At 41.9% G+C, this 19,042-nt stretch overlaps 1 protein-coding gene across 2 annotated transcripts in view; it reads left to right on the top strand.

Annotated features, from left to right (window-relative positions):
- DHRSX (dehydrogenase/reductase X-linked) overlaps window positions 1–19,042 on the top strand; it is a 169,592-nt gene that overhangs the window by 126,318 nt on the left and 24,232 nt on the right. For both annotated transcript variants that reach the window (XM_075094864.1, XM_075094855.1), the window contains one exon: window positions 11,152–11,359. In XM_075094864.1, the coding sequence (XP_074950965.1) occupies window positions 11,152–11,359 (208 nt within the window). The remainder of the gene's footprint in view (window positions 1–11,151; window positions 11,360–19,042) is intronic.

Genomic DNA, 19,042 nt, shown 5'->3' with positions numbered 1-19,042 from the left:
TTCTGGTCCTATTTACAAGATAAATCATATTCCCTTGACAGGACCAAATACCAACTGCAGCACGCTGATGTATTCAGTTAAATGTCTTCCTGCAGCATGTTACCAAGTTTTCCTGTCTATGGTTAGATGATAAGTATTCAAATGCTTAATGCACCTACGTAAGGGTATTTCAGTCCTTCTCTGCAAATTTTTTTCTGTGTAAATGCAAAAGGATTGGCTGCTTTGCAAAATGATCTCTTGCTTTTGCAGCAATCATCATTAATTGCAAAAATTGATTTGCTGGCCTGGAAAATGAGCATATTGGTGAAGGCACAGATCTCAAATTCTGTAAATTAATTAAAAAAAAATGGGCTATTATTTCAGCAGACCAATTCATCAATCCAAAAGACAGAGTTTCAGTTCAAAGGCAGCAGGTGTTTTATCCCTGTTGCAGGCCACAGGTGATCCCTAGCCACTCCTGCAACCAATAATGAGGAAATATTTAAGTCAGGATGCCAACTTTGGAAAGCTCTGATTTTACATTTATCAATTTATTTTCTTTCTGTCTAATCAAAATACTTTCAGGGTTCACTGGTTTCTGAAGAACAATAGTGCAGTGTAACACTACTCTCACCAAGGTAATGCCAGACTTCGATGTTTTCAGGGAAGTTAAATGTAGCTAATTTGTGTGTCACAATGTTAAATTCCTTCTTGTCTAAAAGAGATTAATGGTCTTAACAAAGGATTATTAATAAAGGCTAATGATTTAATAGGACACGGTGTTTCTGGAAAAGTTAAAAATTGCAATGCATTGAGAGGTATGTGATATATGGGTGTTTCTGCTGCTAAGCCTCTCCCTGCACAGCAGGTTGGGTGGGTGAAGTCAACTCTCTGTGACACACAGGACAGTGGATATTGCAGATACTCTGCTTTCCAAAACAGCAAGCTGGTTCATTGGTAATTTGAAAGTTAATGTACTGCACTCATGTGACAGAGAAGGCAAAAGGGACTTCCAGAGAATAGGGAGCGGAGATAGTTTGTCACCCTCGAGAGGGGAGGGTTAGTTTAACACCTCTCTGTGAGCAAAAAGACTCATTAAGGCTGAGTGAACCTTAAAAGCTTTGGAATTCAGGTTCTGGGTGAATATTCAAACAGTTTTAGCATTCCTTTCAATAGCTCTAACTACCACCATCCACACAGTACCTTTGCAGTGTTGTCGTCCTTCCAGCTGCCTAGCGTAGCTGGGGAAGGATGCACACGTGCCTGTAAATCCCTGGAATACATGTTCAAAATTATCAGCTTGCCTTCCACAGATCCCCTCTGGGTTCAGCCCTGGTGTTGCTCCTGGTTCTTCACAACCATATATCCCTGGTCTTGCCACGTGCATTAAGGATTACAGGCTCTAGTGGAGGGAGGCAAAGGCAGACTTCTGCCCCTGCAACTACAAATGATAAGTCTTAACCTTTCCTTTGATCCCTGTCCTAAACCTCTTCTTTCAGTGAAGGAGAACTTTGTCTGTTCAAAAGCAGACCAGGCATTTAAGTACATAAACCTGTGAAGAAAAATTGGTCTTTTAATTAAACCAAATTATGAAGAATGCGGGGTTTATGAAAAATATACTTTCTAACTAAAATAAGTCACTGTAAAAGTGAAATATTTTAGCTCTAGGAGTTTTAATACTGCCAGAATGTCTTACATAGTTGCAGCTTCGTTGATCCATTTCTTCTGTTCTTGTTATGTGTCCGGTGCTGTGGTTCTCCTGCATTTCTTGTCATGGGAAGTGGAGGCTGGCTGTACACAGCACCATCTCAGCATCCCAAGAAGCACAATAACCGAGGAGCACTGTGGTTCACAGTAGCTTTCTGAGAACTCAAGAGCTTCTAACAGTGATGCTAGCTACAATACAGCACTGCAGAAATGTGCAAGTTAAAATTTTATGAGTTTTGCATGAAATCTTTTGGTTCTCAGCTCAAAGGGGGGTGGGGGGTGGGTGGGTATCCAGTATCTGAATTACCACCAGATATCAATCAGTCTACCAAAGCAGCAGTATCTTTTAATTCTTTTTTTCAGTGAGGGCTGGGGTGGGGCAGCTCTGTGACTGTTGGTTTTTCAGGGTTTGGACATGAAACTTCTCTTCATTTGCTGGAAAGCCAAACCTGCCTGACTTCACTTGCTTCTGGTATGTTTGCAAGTGGAAGAGATCTCATGCACTCTGGCCTCAGGCCATGCCATGCCCCTTCTTAGGAAATACTTGGTTTTCCATTACGGATGTCCATTTACAGTGTTCCAGAGTGACACAGTATTGGGAAATTTATAAAACAAAACCAAAAAACAACTCCAAGGCTAAACAGTAGAGAAAGTGATTGCTGTCACCATCCCTTGCAGTACTTTGAAATAACCACTTTGCAATGCTGGCTATGGACCACTTTGAGCCACTGTATGTTATTCATTTCTAGCAGGTTTTTTTTGTTTGCTGAAGTTGACTTGTTTATGTTCCTTAAGTAAGACCCACCTCTTCACAGGGCCCATTCATACACTTATTTAAATCCCTCATCTTTTCTGAGAGTGGCCAGTGGCCACTGGTAACACACGGTCTCACAGGAACAAAAGCCTTTCCTGCCATGTCTGGGCTATCAGTCATTGCATGGGTGCAGAAAACCTTCACATTTTAATCTCTCCCATACCTGTTGCCATTTCAGCCATATTTCTTCTTTAACTTCCAACAGGGGGGAAGACTTCTCGTGACTGCAACAGAGAGGGAGACTTCCTATGACTGTTTTTAACAAATAGTTGACTTTCTTTATGATTTTGTTCCTTGTCTTAATTCCTGTTCTGGGTGTTAGTTTTACCTCTCAGTTTGAAGTTGAGATACTCTTATCCTCACTATGTAAGAAACCTTTGAAAAAGCAGAAGTTGTTAGATTGTTTCAGCAGACAAAAACTGATTTTCAAAGTAATTTTGTTGTGCCAGACATGATGGTCTTGCGTTGCTTCTGTGGACAGAGGGTGATGGCATAGGACTTTCTGCACAGTATTTATAGACACCTTGGAGGAAAAAGGATTTTGCAGTCTGTGTGTACATTCAAACCATGTTTCTCCTGGTAAGACCAACCAATCCTTCAGTTCAGTGTTGAACATCTGCACTTGCAGAACACATTCAGCACCTCCTCAACTCCAAGGCAGTGCAGTGGGTTCGGCCCATCACAAAATGAAACCTTACATTATCTTCACATATACACCAATACATTCACATAATCTACTGAAAATCTGCTAACCATGTTAGGTGAACTGTGCTGGATTTGAAAAGGCAGCACTTTATTATGCATTACCAGACCCTACAGTTCCCTCTCAGTACCAGAATGAAAAGGCCTGAATCTGCAGATGGTCTGGAAAAGTCTACACTAGTTTTAAAACTATTTTATCGAAACAGAAGTAAGATTTGGGACTGTTCAAGTTGTCACTGGGCCATTCTATGGCCCTACATGCATTCTTGTGGAAGAAACCATAAGAAGACCCATTGCTTCCTTCAACTTAAAAGGTCTATTGCAGGAGAGCTAGGAAGCTTTCCACAAGTGGGTGGAGAGTGCCTCAGAGCTATGCTTGATATAATCCAGAGATAATCTTAAAAGATGTGTGACAATCTTCAGTAACCTGAGATCCAGGTTATCGAAGAGATAGTATTAAAAGATATATGGCAGTGATGTTTCCCATCCCTCAAAAGGGTCACGAGATTACAGAATGGAGGTTGTGGAGCCTTGGTCTGTTTCTTGGCTGCAGCAATGCAAAACCTCGCTTGCTTCTATTTATTTACTCATTCATTTGTTTGATGGAGATTTTTAATTGAACGAAGGGATACCATTATGCTCAAATAGCACTTCAAATATTAGCAAGTACTTAACATTGCATCATATGAACCGACTGTAGAAAAATGATGCTTCAGAAGAGGCAATTTATATCATTCTTTATAAAGAGATATATTTTCTGGGAGAATGGAATTACAGTAATTACAACTTGAACTTGCCATCAATGTTTAAAGTCATCAAAACCATTTGAAATTAACGCCAATTGTACACAAACAGAAAAATTAGACTTTTTTGAAGATGCTGATTCTGGTGAGACTTTGAGAAGACCAGCCTTTGAGTTGATGCTTCCTACATTTGAGAACTGTGCTGAGCACAGAGCAACGCAGCTGCGCACAGCAAGGCGATCAGTAGAGCAGGAGGGCTCTTGACATCTCACCTTTTGCCATTAGGAGGAGGGATCAGCCAAATGAAAAATGGTGCATTGATTCCATTCCAATGACAGTAATTCCCAGGCTGACAAGCCCCTGCTTATTTTGCCTTGCATAATTATTTTTATACTAAAGACCTTCCAGGTTCCTTCACTAAATGTAGTCCTCCAAAGACAGTAAGTTAATTTTTGTTAAGTCTGCACTTCCTACAAGCTCCAACAAGGGGCTAGTCACTGAATGCTATGTATTTATACAGTGACGTGCTGAAAGTTGAGAAGCATGGCTTTAAAAAACCCCCACAACCCAGCTTCCAGCTTATGGCTCCTACTGAGCTGTGGGTTAAGCACAAAGCTGCAGTCACTGACTTGTAGAGAAGTCAGCTACTGCTAGTGAAACCACCACCAGAAGTTTAGAAAGAGAGAATATCCCAGCTCTGAGCCTCTGCCTTTATGCTAATCCTCTAATTTTAAGAAGAAAAATGCTACTTTACCACTGTTGAAAGATTTCAGAGAAAGCCCAGTTTTGGCCAGAGCTGTGTGTGAGCAGCATGTGGCACCAAGGGGCTCACTGCAGGGGGACGCTTTAGACATGGTCGCTCGTTGTCTGTGGGTCAGAACTAAAAGGCAAGGTGAGCTGCTCTGAAAGTGCCACCTGCCTCTGGCTGCTTAAGTCACCCTGGTGCGACCAGCTAGCACGTCAACATTTGCTTTTCAGCTTGTGTAGAACCACTAATTTTATTTATCAGCCTTGTAGCCTCCCTTTCCAACATGTCCATCACGGGGTCATGAGGTCACTTCAGGAGTCCCTAGTGCTTGAGTCCTTATTCACTCAGATTACAGCTTCCAGTGCATTCAGGTTCAAATACATGGGGGTGTGCCAAGGCCACCTTGACTGTTGTATGCTTCGGCATTTTTTTTAAGACTACATATTAAGTATATGAAAGAAATGTACTTGAAGAAGTGTAGTTACTCAGTGAACACCCAGAGGCATGTGTATGAAATAGGTGACTATATGGTAGCCTCTAGTAGTTGGTAACAGGACAGCTGCTGTACAAAACGGTAACAAAATCTAAGTAACTAGATACTTTAACACTTTAAATTTTAGTTCAGTTTTAGTAATGCATATGCTTATTTCTTTTAATTGGCATCTTTCAGTGGTAAAACACATATTCTTGTTTCTGCAACTCTGTCTTTTCTCCATCTCTGTATTTTCTGGGTTTGGGTTTGGTTTTTGTTTTGGTTTTTTTTTTTGTATTGAGGGAGAATCACACTTGAGACTCAGCAGATGTGTTCATGGGATAAATATATGTAGTACTGTCAGGAAGTCTGCTTAAATCTAATAAGCAATATTTTGGACTCAGGCTTTGGTTTATCATAGAAAGAGAGAAAGAAACTGCTTATGATAACCAGAAAAGACATATCTATATTCTGCAATATATTTCTGTAGCTGCTTCAAAATAAACTGCAAAATCTATCAAAGATCTTGAAAAATCTTGTGCTGCATTCCCTGGAGAAAGAAAATTTAAGACTGTGAAAGCTTCATGAGCGTTTAATAATAGTCTTTTATGTTCTTGACTAAGCAATGGTGTTGGTGTATTGCAAGATTAATACATAAATCATTAGGAAACTTCAGTAATTTTAATACAGCAAGTCTGTGTTTTGCTTAATTCACTGATTCATCCTAAGGCATATATTGAAATTTTGTGTGGCCTTTCATTAAAAACCCCGCATGTCACCCACGTTTTACATCCCTTGTTTTTAAATGGAGCGCACAGCAATTAGGTTGTTCTGCAGTTTGATCTTGGTGCGCTCTGCCCTCCAGGCAACTTAACGCGCTGGAAATTGGGGAGCGTGGTGGTGGGTGAGGGGAGGATGACATGTGCAAGACAAGCGCCCGTGAAAGAGGTCCACATCAGGAAAACTTCCCTGCTAGCACCGGCCAGGTTAAATGTAGCTGTGTGTCATCCAGTATGGTCACAGGTCCTCCGAGCCTTTTGCTGAAGGAAGGTGTGGTGGGGAAGGGAAAGGGTGCTGTCACTGCACCCTTCTTCCAGTCGGTCTGTGTCAGCTTCCTCCCCATGTGTGCATAATGCAAGAGCAACCGTTAATGAAAGAGAAAAAGTCGAGAGCAGTGTGAGAGCCCGTGCACAGGGGGTGGGGAGGAAGTGGTCTATGCTGAGCAGAAATTTTGTTTCCCCTATTACTCAGTGGATACCTTGAGCTGACCTAATGTATTTCACTAAATGTGGTATCACTGGACGTAAATGGGAGACCTGTACTGAACACAGACTAAAGCCAGACAGAAAAGAAACCCGAGTAAGACTGGTTGCCAAGGGAAGTGCCAAATATGGATCCTGTTTTCAAACTTGAGTAGCAGATGAGTCCATATTTAAAAACCTAATTAGCCACTGCAGGGTCCGGTTTGAAATTGGACTTCTCATTACTTTTTACAAACACATTGCCCCAGCGTGCTAGGGAGACTACTGCCGGAGACAGCACCATGGAGCTGAGTGGTCAAATCAGGTTCTGGTGAAAAATAAAAATGAATAAATAAATAAATAATTTAAAAAATATCAGCAATCCACAAGGTGCTCACTCATTCCAGAATTGAATACTTGCTTATTTTGTTTTGGGAAGAATAGAAAACAATCCCTTTCTCTTCTCCTCCTTAATTTTTGTAATGACAATTCAAACTTGTCAGTCTATGTTGCAAAAACTCTTAAGCCAAAAAAATAAGAATTTCTGCTAAAAATTAACTGAACAGAAAATGCATAGCCTGCTTTATGCTGATCTTTTATTCATCAGTATAGAATCAGTAAAGCATTATTTTAAAAGGAAGAAGGTCTTGTATATTGCTGTTCTCTTGGCCAGATTTCAAAGCAACTAATTAAATGTCGTCTGCCTTAACTCCTCCTGTAGTTCCCAGTTAGTGAATTGTGCATTGCCCTATTTTATCAGCACCAACTTGGCAAAATGCTCCAGGGGGGGCATCCACCAAGGGAGACTGTTTTCTGTGGCAGGAAGAGTGGTCCACAGAGAGCCCAACTCAAAAAAGTGGGTGGGCATGAACTTCTCCAAGCTACCAATGCCAGGCATGCTGCTCCTTCCCACTAGACTTCTTCCCACCAAGTCCATGCTCGGTGCCTTTCCTCACTCTGCTTTTCCCAGCTGCTGACCATGCACATGCTTGCCATACCCACAGCATGTGCTGTCTGACGTAGCTGAAGCCTGGTGGGCAGCATTTATTAGGACAGATCCCTGGGCAGTCGAACACTCATACCTCCTAGCTCTCTGGCTGACTGCCCAGCGTGCGTATGTACCACTGGGAGCTGGGAGCTACCAGTCTTTTGCCTGCTGGCCTCCCAGTTAGGAGCCAGAGTTTCTCTGCTTGTGGGTCTGTCTCCATTGCTGCGGAGCATCAATACCATATGCCCTCTGGGGTCCAAACGACACAGACACCCCATGTGCTCTCGTGCTCCAGCACAGTTTCTTGGTAAGCTGTGCTATGCTTTGGGCTGTGCTTCAGTTGGCCTTTTGTATGTACTTCCATCTTAGAATGCTTGTAGAGCCTCCAGAAAATGAAAGCAACGTGGAACTGCATAATGTCAATATTATTATTGTATTTAGTATACAATTAGAGTTTCATTCAGTGTAGGAAATGTACATAAAGAGCATAAAGCACCAAGAAAGGCTAGATTTAGGTGCATGGTATTTAAAGCCAGATAATTCCATGTGTAAGAGGAATACATTTTGTGGTTTTAAACTGAAAGAGGATAGACTTAGATTGGACATAAGAAAGAGGTCTTTTATGATGACGGTGGTAAGAGACCGGAACAGGTTGCCCAGAGAAGCTGTGGATATCCATCACTGAAAGTGTTCAAGGCCAGGCCGGATGGGGCTTTGAGCAACCTGGTCTAGTGAAAGATGTCCCTGCTCATGGCAGTGGAGTAGGACTAGAAGATCTTTAAAGGTCCCTTCCAATCCAAACCATTTGTGATTCTACATGTATGTTCATGGGAGATGCAATTGTGGTACAGGAACCTATGTGCTCTTATTTTTCTGCTGCATAACATCAAGACTGGATGCAATGAAATGAAGTAACCAATGCTGATTTTTTTCCCAACATTGCATTTAAACAACATGAACCTAATAAGACAGGGTCTCACAAAAAAAACAGTTGTTCAGTGAAAATCCTTGTCAGTTCTGTGTCACAGGTTATTCCTCTGTCTTACGTAGTCCATTGATGTCAGATTCCTAGAAAGCAAAAAGCACACACACAGAAAATGGGAAGAGAGCAGGTGATCATTGCAGGGGTTCTGCCAAAAGTGTCTGCTCTGCGTATCCAGTTTTATATCCTTCATATCTATAGCATGTTATTGAAATCTGATTCCCTGCTGCCTTGCAAATCATTTGCATCTCTGCACTGTGATATAAAAGGCATCCTTGCTGATTGGATAGCTTTTTATATCTTCTCAGCACTCGTGTTTCTCTGACATAGATATCTATGCAAAGTACAAGGCTTTTGAGGATCCGGCCCTTGTAGTCATGCTTCATTGCCACAAGGTAAGTCAAAACAGCACTCGCACAAAATGTGGGAAAGGGAAGTCATGGGGAGCATTCACCATCCTCCTGCCTGGCATCTGAAGGTTACGGAAGGCCAGACTAGACCCAGGCAAAACAAGTCAGAGTAGTCCCCAGCCCTGCTTCCCTGTGAGCTGCTTGCCAGACAAGATCACTCTAACTCAACTCTGGAAGCTCGTCCCGTGCCCCAGCTTGCATTCTCCACCGGTGGAGGAATGGTGGCACCAGTGGAGGAGTGCCAGGGTTGGCTGCCAGCTGGCTGCCGGAGGCAGCTTTGGATGAATGCTTCTTCCCATGGGTGGTGTGAGCTCTGCCCTGCACGGCTGCTCAATTGAAGCTCGTAGCGGCTGAGGATCTGGTCCTTCAAGTTAAAAGGGTTGAAATATGCATGAAGCATAAGGTGACATTTTGAGTGTCTCAGATCAGAGCATGGACGTTACTGAATTTAAAACATAACTGCAATTTCCTGACTAATGCCAAGTCACTTTTATATTCATGCAGTGATTGTTCTTTATTCTTAAAATAGCCCATTTACCCTGAGGCGCAGGTGATATCTTTATGATGATGGAGCTACGTTATCCAGCACATTACAGCTCAGGCCGTTGCTTGGTGCAAGGGCTGTTTATGATCAGCTGTCCTTTTTTATTATCTCTCAATTTATATAATGTTTTTGTAGCTTGTTTGTTTGTGATTTGCTTGAACACGAATGGAGCAGGGGAAAAAAGCAAGGGAGAAAAAAAAGTTGAAGTGGAGAGTCAATCTGTTGTATTTTACTTCCTGTAGCTGAGCTGCACAATTTACCATTGTGTCTCCAAGTTTCTGGGTCCCTTCAGATAACATGAACAGTTAAACTGCTTCAATAGCCTTATACCTCTGCAGAGAGCCTGTTTGCTATCATCCAGGGCTTTCTGTGGTGAACTGTATAGGATATATAAAGAAGGTATTTAATGAGAATGAGATAACAAAAAGAACTCTGAGTCACATTCCCTATTCATTCAAAATAAAAACCTTGCCCATAGTAGCAACCACAGAAAACTGAAGGCAGGCTTTTCAGCAGAGTAGGAACATCCGCAGCCTGGGTGTTTTCTTCACTAAGGGTGAAGGTGTAGAGGATAGAGCTGTAACTGCAGCTGTCACAGAGGCAGGACAACAACTAGGGGGAAGGAGAGAGCTGGGAAAGAGAGATCTGCTCCTGGGGGGGTGCCCCTCTATCTCCCTCCACCAGCACTAGCTGCTGTCCCGCAGACCCTGACCCCTGGCTCCACGTTGGCGGCAGCAGCAAGCAGCGCTGCTTCCCCACGCTCTGGCAGAGGCAAAGGGGATTGGGACCAAAGCTGCGTTGCTGCCCCCAGGAGCACGTTGCTTCAGGCTCCTGCCTGCTTTGCCTGTGAGCTGTCTGAAATGCCAGGGATTCCCTTTGGTTCTGCTAAGCACAAAAAGGTTAGATGAGACGCTGTAGTAATTACAAGAGTGAATTGTCATGGCATAGGAATTTGTGGAAGTGATGCTGAAGTTCTAATCGGGAGGCGCATTTTAAGCGACATACCTGCTTAGCCTGCTTATTTAAAAAAAAAACTGCTGCCTGCATGGAGTGAAACCCCACTAATCAGCAGTTCCTGGAATGTTTGACCTGAAAGAAAGGCAGATTCAGCATCCAGATGAGAGAGGTGCACAGGAGTCTCAACAGGTAATGTTTTGCTGTAACTCCCAGTATTTGTGTGCCTTCATCACACCTCCTCTTCGGCACAGACCCAGCCAGGCGTCTTTGCTCTAAACGCTGTATATGGCATAACTGTGGTTATGCTTGGAGCTGTTCTCCTTGCCCCATCTTTTTATCCATGTCTTTAGCTGTGCGTAATCTGATGTGTCACTGGGGCAGGTGCAACGATTGCCTTACTCATCTGTACTGTGCCCAGCACAGGAGCCTTCGTCAGAAACTAGTAGGTCCTGCTGCAATACAAATAATAATAACCAGGAGTAGTATGAGCAGGCACAGATCTACTGGGTGGGAACAGGGTATGTATGTGTGGTGAGAGGGCAATGAGGAAGGAGGGAGTAGTTTGAGGGCCTCTAGGTGATGATATCCTGGAGATTGGTGCCTCAGCATTTCTAGTTTAAATAGTTTGACATAGAGGTTCCAGCAGGTACCCTGCCATAAATCAGACTTGGTGTCTGATGGAACAATCACCAGAATTCCAGCAAACAACATACCTGCCAGTGATAAGCTGTTTCTTCTGACTTCTCAAAGTATAGCTTTGTGTGCTGGATATTACAAAATGCAGTACATTGATGCCTGTGCAATTCTGTTTTCCTTCTGATTATTTTATGTGCGTCTTCCTCTCTCTTTCTCTCCTGTGTACAGATGTTCGTATTCACCCCATGGAGCCTATGCCCAAAGCAAACTTGCCCTTGTGTTATTTACCTATCAACTACAGCATCTTCTGACTGCAAATGGAAGCCATGTGACTGCTAACGTAGTAGACCCTGGAGTAGTGAATACTGAGCTCTACAAGCATGTCTTTTGGGTTGTAAAAGTGGTCAAATGGATGACAGCCTGGCTACTTTTCAAGGTATGCAGTTTTGTAAAGCATTTTGTTGCCGTGCCCCTACATTGTGAGAGTTGTAGTCAGCATGGAGTTGCAGATGTTTCAGAGTTTATCATAATGTATGGCATTTATTGCATTTCTCTGTGCTGATGAGATGTACAAAATTGGTGTACAAAGACAGGCCTTCCCCGGAAAAAACACTTATTTTAAATGGAGGGAGCGAGCTCTCACGGTAAAGGAAGGGAATGTCTTTCACTGTCTGTGCCCATGCACTGATTACCTCTGCCCTGATCTATCTGTGAGCCTTTGTGTGTGCATGGGGGCAGAACGTCATCCTAACACGGAGCCAGAATATGCAAAGTGTTCCTTGGAAATGTCTTGTATGTCCTCTTGATGAGAAGCAGACATGATCTGGCATGGTCTACATGTACGCAACACATTATAGAGAAGAGACAAAAGGGAAGAGGGAAACAGTATGAAAATGGTGGTGGGAAGTGGCCATACTCCAGGCTGTGCTGGTCCAGACTCTCATGCTGGGAGGTGGGACAATTTTCATTTAGCTTTTTCGTCTAACACATACTTGTAATGGTGCCTGATTTTCCATTATCTGTTCCTGGTCTGCATTAGCAAACTTAAAGCTGTTTGATAAAACCAGTGCAGAAGTGGGGCAGACCCAGTTATGATTAACTTCAGTAACATTTTGTAGCGGTGTAAGTAGATCAATCTGAAATCAGTTTAGCTGCACAGGTCCAATCTCCTCATGCGGACAAGCCTTAGGAGAACTTTTGCTGAGTAAATGTACTGCTTATAACTCTTTCAGAAAGTAGTTTTGGATTAAGTGGAAGGAACCTGATTCCATTAGGGAAAATGAAATGTCCTAATTAAAATGAAGTCTTTTAGATGAAGGGGCATGTCCCACAAAGCAAATTAATTTTAAACTTTGATATGGAAATATCACTAGCTTTAATTTTAGAAACAAAACTGCAGGCTGGAAGAGTGGCTGTAAAATAAGATGCAAACAAATAAACCCGTATTTAAAAAATTTAATAGTATCTTCTGAGTACACCTTGAATATTGCAATAAAATTGTAATAGGAATGCTCATAATATGTAGTACATTCTTAAAGAAGCAGAATGCAGCTTTGCCAGACTGTGTATATTAAACTTGTTTTGCCTCTTGTGATTGCTATTCTAAATATCAGTCTCAGATGGTGGTGTTTTTCCATTGGACTTAATTCATCTTGCTAACATAACATTTTCATGTAGATGTTTAGGTTGTGCTCAGCATTTTCTCTAGAGCCACAAAATTCTGACAGAATTTCCGTGTCTGAGAGTGAGAATTGAGTCATTTGCTGTTTACAGCACTCAGTCCCATAGAGTTTTATTAGTGTGTCCAAGGAGACACTTCTGCTGACCGTGTTTAGACACTGAATGGGATGTCACTGAAGACACATAAAATGAGTTTGGATTTATCACAAAAGGGAGTCTCATACTTTCAGCTCTAATAGTACTGCTCCCGATAGTTCCTGATCACTTCCTAGTCTTTGGTTGAGATACTGCTCCAAACGAATTTTGGCTTGTGACACATAATGGATAGACATACTGGCTTGCATGGAAGTGTGGTGTGTGTACTGCCTGAAAAGCAAATGCATCAATTACTTTTTGAGTCAGAATAAGTTCAGGTTTGGATAACTGAATGCTTCAGTTACCAAGGTTGAGATTTTCACATTTTTACTCGATGTGTTTTTCCTATAAGCCAAAGGAGAGGGAAGCTTACTATCACGCTTCCCGTCCTCGCTTAGACTTCTGAGTGGCAGCTCTGACTTCTGCTCTTTGCATATTGCTTATTGCTTAAGGTATGTTTATGTATTTGGGATTGACTTTGCCTTCCTTTCTCACATTCAGGAGCACTTCACATAGGTACACCCTGTTCAGCTGCGGCAGAACTGCATCACAAGGCGATGTTTAGATCCATGGCAAACTCATGTTGGAAGCCTGCCCGGCAATTTCAGTAGCACTGCACTGAGTGCTGTAGCATCCAGCATTCAAGGCTGGGTGTCTCTTGTGTTGGTCTTGTGCGCTAGGGTAAATTTCCCCTGAGAAAAATAAGAAAGCAAGTACAAGAAAATTCAGTTGTTTGATACTGTTAACTGATAGATGGTATTATGGATTTCTTCTCCCCTGGAATTTCATTCCCTAGTGCACATATATGAAGCTTCCTTCTAGGATTATGGCAGTAATGCAGTGAAAATGAGGTGACAGCTCTCTAATCATATTAGCTCAACTAACTTTTATCACCCTGAAGTATTCCAGAGAGGTTTCTAAATGCATGCAGGGAATTGCCTCACCCACTGCAACCTGGTGCTCGTGGAGCCAACACAGCCCAGATAGCTCCGGTGAGGAAACGCATCACAGATTTATCACATCACATTCACTTGGGAAAGAGTCGACAGATTGTTTGATTTAATTCCAATATATTGTGGCGGAGCCTCCACTACCTTTAAATGTGTTCCCGCCAGCACTGGTCCCAGTTGCATTCAAGTCAAATATTTCCTAGGGACTGCAGCCTGGCCCCACTCTTGCTGGGCTGCTCATATTTGAGGTGGCTCAGTGTGGCAGACAAGGCTGTCGGCTCAACATCCGCCTGAGCTGCCTCAAGATGTTTAGGTACTTAAGCAAATAAACCTACAGTCTCATAAATAGGCCATGATATGTACATATAATTTACTCAAAGCCTTAACAGCTTGATTTTCTCAGAACTGTAGAACATTGTCTTCTGGTCTTCATATGTGGCTCAGTAAAAATCTCTGCCAAATCAGTTTGGGTTCTTTTTTCCCCCAACAAGCTGCGGTGAGAGGCACCCCTGTAGAAACGAGACAGGCCAAACTAAAGGAACCAGTGACAGTCATAAAAATTGTGAAATTAATTCCTGCCTTTTAGAAGTGATGGTTTCATTTTTTCTCAGCTTGATTCTTTCTCAGAAAAGTTATTGTCTGCTGTGATACTTGTTCTCTAAATTTCCGTTTTACAAATGTTTTATCTACATTTTTAATAAACAGGGTTCGTACCCGTCACACGCAAGAGAGAAATTGTTTATTCCTAAAAAAAAAAATTGATTTCTACCCCTATGACTTCTCAGCAAATAAAAGCTGATGAGCTGTCACAGTTCTCTGCAGAGTGCAGTGAAATATGTTATCCCTTAGGAGTTTTTAACATAAAGTGATCCTCTTTTTGAAGACAACAAGTCCAAATTAGTAAACAATAACTAATTAATAAGATAGTAATAGTCCAAAAAGACATTGGTTGGGCATCAAATTGAAATTTAGACAACTGTGCAACACACTAATTTTAGTGATGGGTGCTGTCCAAGCTGGAAGCTGGGAAGGTACCATTTCCCTATCAAGTATTTCTGCTTCTGCTACAGATACTGAATATTCATTCTTAAGCCAGATGGCCTCTGCTTGTGATACAATTAAAATGCCTTAGAGCAAAAAAAAATGTTGACTCTCATTAATGTCCAATGGCAGGGACCATTCCGCTTTGTGCGACTGCATTATGCCATCAAGTAGAGACATTTCCCGCATAGCAGCACTGTAAACTTCCCCCAAACCTTCTTTATGACAAGCTGGGTGAATGTGTCATTATCAGATATAGAGTATTCAGTCCTTTCAGCTGCCTTAGATTGGTATTTAGGAAGGCATTGTGGAAGGAAGACTGTGCATCAGATCTTGTCTCAGCTGTCATTTCCAAAGACGTAGTGCCATGTAAGTGATTATTGACTGACAAACTGAAAATGAGTAGGATTAGTGACCCTGCCGGCCTCTAAAAGTGAAGGGAAAGGCTTCAGGAATACAGGCTAGAAATCAGCCAATATAAACCAGTTCTTTTGTCTGTCACCATAGGCTTAACTTTAGCATAATTCTCCTCTAACATTTTTAAAGAAATGCTTTCAGTCTGTATGTGCTGCTAGAAAACAAGGTCTATAGAACATGGATTCATCATTCATGCCAGAGGACATAGTCATGCAGGTCTTCCTGCAGCATTTCTTATTCAAACTGTCCCTTTGGCACTGTGAATGTAGAAAATTCATTTCATCCCTCCCCCTCGAGGTGTCAGAAGACAAACACATCACCACACAATAACGCCAGCTGTACAGAACGAGAATAATTAAATTCTACAGCTGAAAGCAGCAATTCATCAACATCTTCAGTCCATGTGAACGTGTGGTCCTCATGTAAAGCTATTCTGGAATTTTCTCACAAAATGAAAACTCCTTGCAGAAACATGTCATTTGCAGTTAACTTTTACAAAAGGCTTTTCAGATCAAAAATGGGATTCTGGTCAAAATCAGAGGAGAATGAAACAGTCTACTTTGTCCTAGTAACTCTTATCATTAAACAGGTCCCATTTTTTTACACATTGGTACAGGGATTTAAGCTTCAGAGCCATAGGGCTTCTTTTTTTCCATCTAATAAATATTTGCTTATTCATACAGCCGTAGGATGATTCTAGGGGGAAAGGTGGAAGGACCTGCCTGAGAAGGATAATGAGCAATCCACCTCTGAGCTAGGAAATCCTGGTGATCTGGGTATTTTTCTGGGATGTGAATCCCTGGACTTGGGTAGGCACCCAGGTCCTGCCTGTTATGGGGTATGTGGATGCAGCTTGGATGCTTTATTTATTCTAACTCCTAAATAAGAAGGCTTTGCAGCAGGGTGTGTTTTGTGTCTGTCCTAATTAGGATTAGACCCCTCTAAAGGAGTCTGACTCAAAGTGCACAGCTACATAGCATTGGACCTTGGTCTCCACGGAACTTGGCATTCCCCCGAGGTCCCAAGATATCATTATTTTTGTGTGTGTTTTCTCAGGTCTATATAGCCAAAATGTTTATTATAATAGATGTGTTGAGGGTTCCAGGAGAGTGTTTTGATGGTGCGAAAGTGAAGGATTTGTGTTGCGTGCCTTAGTGTATGGCATGCAAAGGGTTAAGGATGCTGTACAGGACAACACAAAATGGGTGTTAGAGTGCATCAGAAGGAGTCAAGGCTGTTGAAGTTCTTGTTTATAACTCTCATTCTTAGCAGCTGCTGGTGTGATCTATCCCCAAACCACACCCAGGCTTCCTCTTGGAGGGTGCTAGTTGGAACAGGCCAAAACACAGCCATGGAGCAAGTGAAAAATGAAGCACTGTGCACGGTCAGAGAGACCCATTTTGTGCTCTGTCCCACAATTTTAGGTGTTTGGTTAAAAAGAGAAAAGCATCCCTTTTTTTTCCTGACTGTGGGAAATGGAAGACTATCTTCCATCTTTGAAAAGTGTTCACAGGGCAAGAAAACTGTCTCCATGTCTAACTCTGCCTGCAGGATTAACCCTTTTTAGCCTAGAAAATGGTCTAAAGAAACACAGGTTAAACCTACACTATGCATTATGTAAAAACCTATGCTTGCCCTGTGTGAAATTGTTTTGGAGTGAAACTTCTGGAGAGGCAAGTGACTGAAATGTTGTGATATCACTTTACCAGCAGGGCAGAAGCGTACTGAAAGTGGGCATTGGTACTGTGCAAGAAAGGGTTTATCCCTAGTTCCTGTGTTGTAGAGGATTATTGATTTGACTTGACAGCTCAGGCAGATTCATTCATTCTATCTGAAAGGAATTAAATTTAACTCCAAAAGAGTAAAATAATAGTATCTCTATTGCTGTGATGGGGAAAGAGTAAGTAAACGGTTAAGAAATTGTGAAAATATATGCGCCTACCTGGTGTTAGCACATCAGGACATATCATCTTGTAATCTGTAACTATTTTCACATTAAGAACCCACAGAGTTAGTTAGGAAAGACATTTTCCACAAATTTATTCCTTGCTAATATTTCTCGGCAGTACTTTCCCCTGTATTTGGGTAATACCTTTGGTAATCTATTCCAAGGTAATCTATTCCAAGATACCATGGTAATCTATTCCAAGACTTTTTGAAAATGGAACAAACACAAAAGAGGAAGGTAATTGGCTGTGGACCAAATACATGCCAGGGACTTGGTACTGATTCCTGTCAGTTTAAAAGAAAATAGCCTCTGATAGAAAGGTCTCAAAAAAAGAGGTTGAAAGGTTGGGGAATTACAGAAAATCTTGACATTTCAACTACACCATTAGCCTTTCACTTTCAATCCATAGTCTTTATAGTTAGGGGTTATAGCATCACACTACTGTAATTCTCCCTCACGTGCCTGGGAAGTTCTACCTCCATCACTATGTAATTAAAATTCCATTTTCTTTCAGTCAGTTAATACAACGCTGTTGGAAACCTAAACCCACTTGCAGCAGAATACAGGGCAGCCATTAATCTTTCTCATCAGCATACCTCTCTGATACCTCTTTGAGAAAGCCAAAGAGCAAGAGAAACAAGGGACCATCCCAGTCCCATTGAAATGACCCATTCAGCAAGGGTAGGAACAGGAGTTATAGGCAGTTTCTATCTTCCATGTGAAAGAGCCATAACACTGAGTTAAGGAGAAAGACGACCAGCTTGCCTTGGAAAATCCTGCTACCAAGCTTGCTGGTGAGCAGCAGTTTGGAATTAGATCACTACAATAAGGAGATGCAGAGAAGGAGGTTGTGGGAGTGCATATTCATATATATATGTGTGTATATATGTACACACATGGACAGTTTTCCACCAGCTGTGGTGTTTTATAGAACAATTAATATTTCTTTGGTGATGACCTACCTCAATTCCTTGTTGTTTTGCGACCTGTGAGTAATACATTTGTAAGAAAACAACGCTGATAAAATTTATATTGTAGAGTCCCATCACCTAAAGCCCCTACTCACTACAGAAAAAAATAATTTTAGGAGGTTTTGGAGGTTTACAGGCATTTCTTTCCCCCTCTCTGAATGTGGTAGTCCTTAATGTACCAGTAGTCCAAGGAGACTGAAAAATCTTTTATTGTGAAGTAGTGAAACTCCTCCATGAACAACACAGACACAATTTTTAATGGTTATCCTCAGCTTGCAAAGGTTGACAGAAAATGCCAAGTTCTGCCAAGAAGATGAAAACATCCCCTTTTTCAATGGTCTAAGGCATCTATGCCCGGAAGCCACCTCTGACAGGTCTCATAGTTCATAAATGTCTGCAGTATGGATGCCTGCATCAGAGCTGTTCATCCAGTGATCTCCTCATGGTCACTGCTAGTACTGGATCTCTCTTATCCTAAGAGAAATATCTACAGTTGGCCAGATGAATGAAGTGCCAGTTTATCCTGTGAATAATGAAGGGGTCCTCTGGTGACTAGCTCAGCTGTAGGTGTCTGTGCTCTGTAAAGATATAAAGTTAGTTAGAGATGGATCCCATCCCAAGGTACAGGGCATTAAATCTGTGTTATTTTAAAAACAAGCGATGCTAGTAAAGCACTGAAGATAGTATGGGTTTAGATATGCACAGGAAAGAGCAGGAACTGTAAGGGTGTGTTCACATACCTGGGGCACAAGTAATCTGTAATCAGGCTGGTTTGTCAAATGGAAGCTCTGAGGTGTTTGGAATATCAGACCATTTCCCGTATAAGTGGGAAGTGTGCTCGTGGGCGGCCAAAGGTGAGGAAATCCCAGTTACTTATGAAACGTATTTCTTATATATGTTTACAATCCATCGTGTGCCTCCACTATTTATCACGTAGATATTGCCATGTATTTAAATGGGTAACCGTGTACTCCCTG

This window comes from Phalacrocorax aristotelis, chromosome 1, assembly GCF_949628215.1.
Source record: "Phalacrocorax aristotelis chromosome 1, bGulAri2.1, whole genome shotgun sequence".
Classification (NCBI taxonomy): domain Eukaryota; kingdom Metazoa; phylum Chordata; class Aves; order Suliformes; family Phalacrocoracidae; genus Phalacrocorax; species Phalacrocorax aristotelis.
The sequence above is the reverse complement of the archived record's forward strand: the minus strand, read 5'-3'. Positions and strand labels throughout refer to the sequence as shown.